Here is a 2779-nt window from a genome sequence, read left to right on the forward strand (position 1 = left end):
ACATTCTTTCTCTGGTTATATTCAGTTCTGGTTGCTGGAGATGTTAATAGAAATTTTTTTTTCCTTTTTCGAAAATTCTTTTCTTTTGTTGGTCATCACTAATTCAATGAACTATTTTCATATCGATGTCGAAATAGAATCTAATCGTATCGAATGGATCAATCGATCGGTCAATTTATTTATTTATTTATTTATTTACAACAACAACAACAACCAGGTTCATTTCCAGTTTGTTTGTTTGTTTGTTATTGAAACTTGATGTTTTGTTTCGTCAGTTTTCTCACTGTGTTTCTTGCTCATTATTATCATTATTGTTGGTCGATTGGTTGATGCAATTTTTTTTTCGTTTCGTGTTTTTTTTATTAACACCAAAAACCAAACTAGAAAATGAAACGGCCAAAAAGAGAAAATATAATAATGTAATAAATGTTCTGTTAGAATTAAACAATAATTCTAATGTAATTAATAATTATAGAACTGTTTTGTTCTATATATAAATGATCATGTTTTACATGTTAACTTCAACCTTCAATTCATCTTTGTATTTCGTGATTAAACTTGTTTAGTTTTTTATAAAACTGTCAGGTTATGGGCCCAGCACGCTTCCGCTGCGTTATTGCTATAATGTCTTTATTTGCATCGACTACACCGATACCAAAGTTATTGGATAACTGGAACATTTGGTTTAGATCGGTCAAGCATACGATGATTAGCCTTAATCTTTGGAAATTCTGTGTTTACAGTGAAGAAGTTGTTGATGATATTGCGTCGTTGAATCGCGCAATGGCGATTATCTTCGGTTCTTTAACAGAAGTGGATGCTAATCTCGTGTTGTCTTGTGAATCTCCTTTCTCGATGTTGGATGCTTTAAAGATGAAGTACGAGGGTTCCAGATCATCAAGTATTATGTCACTGAAAGGTGAATTTTATACCCTTGAATATGATGATGATCTGAATTTCATTGGCTGTATACGAGAGATAAATGCGAAACTTATGTCTCTTGGAAATGCTCTTGAGGAATCGGACATGTGTCAGCGTGTATTAGCTATTTTGCCACATGATTATCAAGACATTGTTGGTCAATTGAGAGTTATGGCAGAGTTCAATGGCGGTAAAGGTTTAGATCTGAATTTGTCAAAAGTTGAATCTCTTTTGAGACAACGTATTAAAGATCGTGTTACCGACAAATCGAATTGTTTGCCAAGTAGTCTGGGTGCTGTTACTTTGGCATCAGCTTCAAGTGAAAAGAAGTTACCGAAATGTTATTATTGTCATAAGACTGGACATATTAGGAAGAATTGTTTCGAGTTCTTGAATAAGAAGAAATCAAATGATACAAATGTGTTGAATACTAGGTCAACGAATAGTAATAGTGCAGTTTTGTCTATATTAAAAGAAAGTGATGTTGTTGTAACTGATCGATTTTATGCTGATTCTGGTTCTTCCTCACATATTGTTAATAATCGTAATTGGTTGGTTAACTATCGTGAATGTAATGAATTATTCGATACTGCTGTTGGTCAAATAAATGTTCTCGGATATGGTGATCTTAATTGTGAATGTTTCACTGGTACTTTTTGGCATAATGTTACGATTCGTAATGTTGCTTATGCTAAACAAAAGTATAATCTCATATCTGTGGGCCAAATTGAACGAACGAATGAAAATTGTTCTGTTGTCTTTAGTGGTGGTCGAATGTCAGTCATAAAGAATGGTGAATGCATGTTAACCGGTTATCGATCGTCTGTAATTACTAACATCTACTTCTTGTTAATTCGTATTGGTTCAACAATTGTTGGTTCTGACAACGTATCTTTGGTGTCCACGTCTTTGGTTGATTTAGTGTTATTGCATGAAAGTTCTTGTCATGTCAATAAGGAAACTATTGTAGCTAAATCGGAAGTCGTTAATGACTTGTCTAACATCGGTACTGATAATATCTGCTGTGATGTAGAATTTTCTGATCTATCATGTGATCTTGAAGATCATGGTGATGAAACTAATAAAGAATCAGAAGAAATAACTGTGGATAAAAGCGTATGTTTGGATGCGGTTGAAAATGTACTGGAAAGTGGTACATCTCTTGGTTCTACTGATAAGAAGTATGAAGAAAGGTTGGACGAATCTCATTCTCATAATGTAGTTGATATCGAAACTACTGCTGATGTTCTTTCAACGTTTGTTGAGGCAAGTTCAGAAGAAACGTCAAAATGGTTTGTTTCCATGGAGGATGAAATGGAATCGTCAATTGAAAATCAAGCCTTTTCTATGGTAAATGTTACTTCGAAGTGGAAATTTTGTATCAAAAGTTTTGGATGGTTTAAAGTTCATTTGTATTCTTTAAAGTTTACACGTAAAGTGGATATTTACATGTGTCAATTTCTTGGTGCTGGTTGTGCATGGAAGTTAAATCGTAGTCTTTATAGACTTGAACCAGTGCATCGTACATGGAATGAACTTTTTCATAATGGTCTCATCTATTTTTGGTTTCATAAATTTATTGTAATCAAAGTTATGTCGTTAAAGTTGACTGGATTCCTTCGGATAAACAAGTTGATGATATTTTTTACGAAAGTTCTTTCTTCAGGACGTTTATCTGTCTTTCGTAATCAATTATTGTTTAGGGGGAGTGTTAGAATTAAACAATAATTCTAATGTAATTAATAATTATAGAACTGTTTTGTTCTATATATAAATGGTCATGTTTTACATGTTAACTTCAACCTTCAATTCATCTTTGTATTTCGTGATTAAACTTGTTTAGTTTTTTATAAAACTG

The 2779-nt window shown here is 32.7% G+C and overlaps 1 protein-coding gene across 1 annotated transcript; it reads left to right on the plus strand.

The window, feature by feature from the left end:
• The first annotated feature begins 609 nt into the window (after positions 1–609).
• Positions 610–2763, plus strand: LOC142645656 (uncharacterized). Its single transcript, XM_075822422.1, has one exon. It carries the CDS (start codon positions 625–627, stop codon positions 2647–2649), a length of 2025 nt encoding a protein of 674 aa, XP_075678537.1. The 5' UTR covers positions 610–624; the 3' UTR covers positions 2650–2763.
• Positions 2764–2779: the final 16 nt, after the last annotated feature.

Source organism: Dermatophagoides pteronyssinus, unplaced genomic scaffold (assembly GCF_027571235.1).
Source record: "Dermatophagoides pteronyssinus isolate colony J.1.1.1.1 unplaced genomic scaffold, Derpt_VIB-CSIC_2022.12 sq0017, whole genome shotgun sequence".
Taxonomy (NCBI): Eukaryota; Metazoa; Arthropoda; class Arachnida; order Sarcoptiformes; family Pyroglyphidae; genus Dermatophagoides; species Dermatophagoides pteronyssinus.

Bases quoted from the DNA above. Each gene is read 5' to 3' on its own strand.
- LOC142645656 (XM_075822422.1), top strand. From the start codon at position 625: ATGTCTTTATTTGCATCGACTACACCGATACCAAAGTTATTGGATAAC.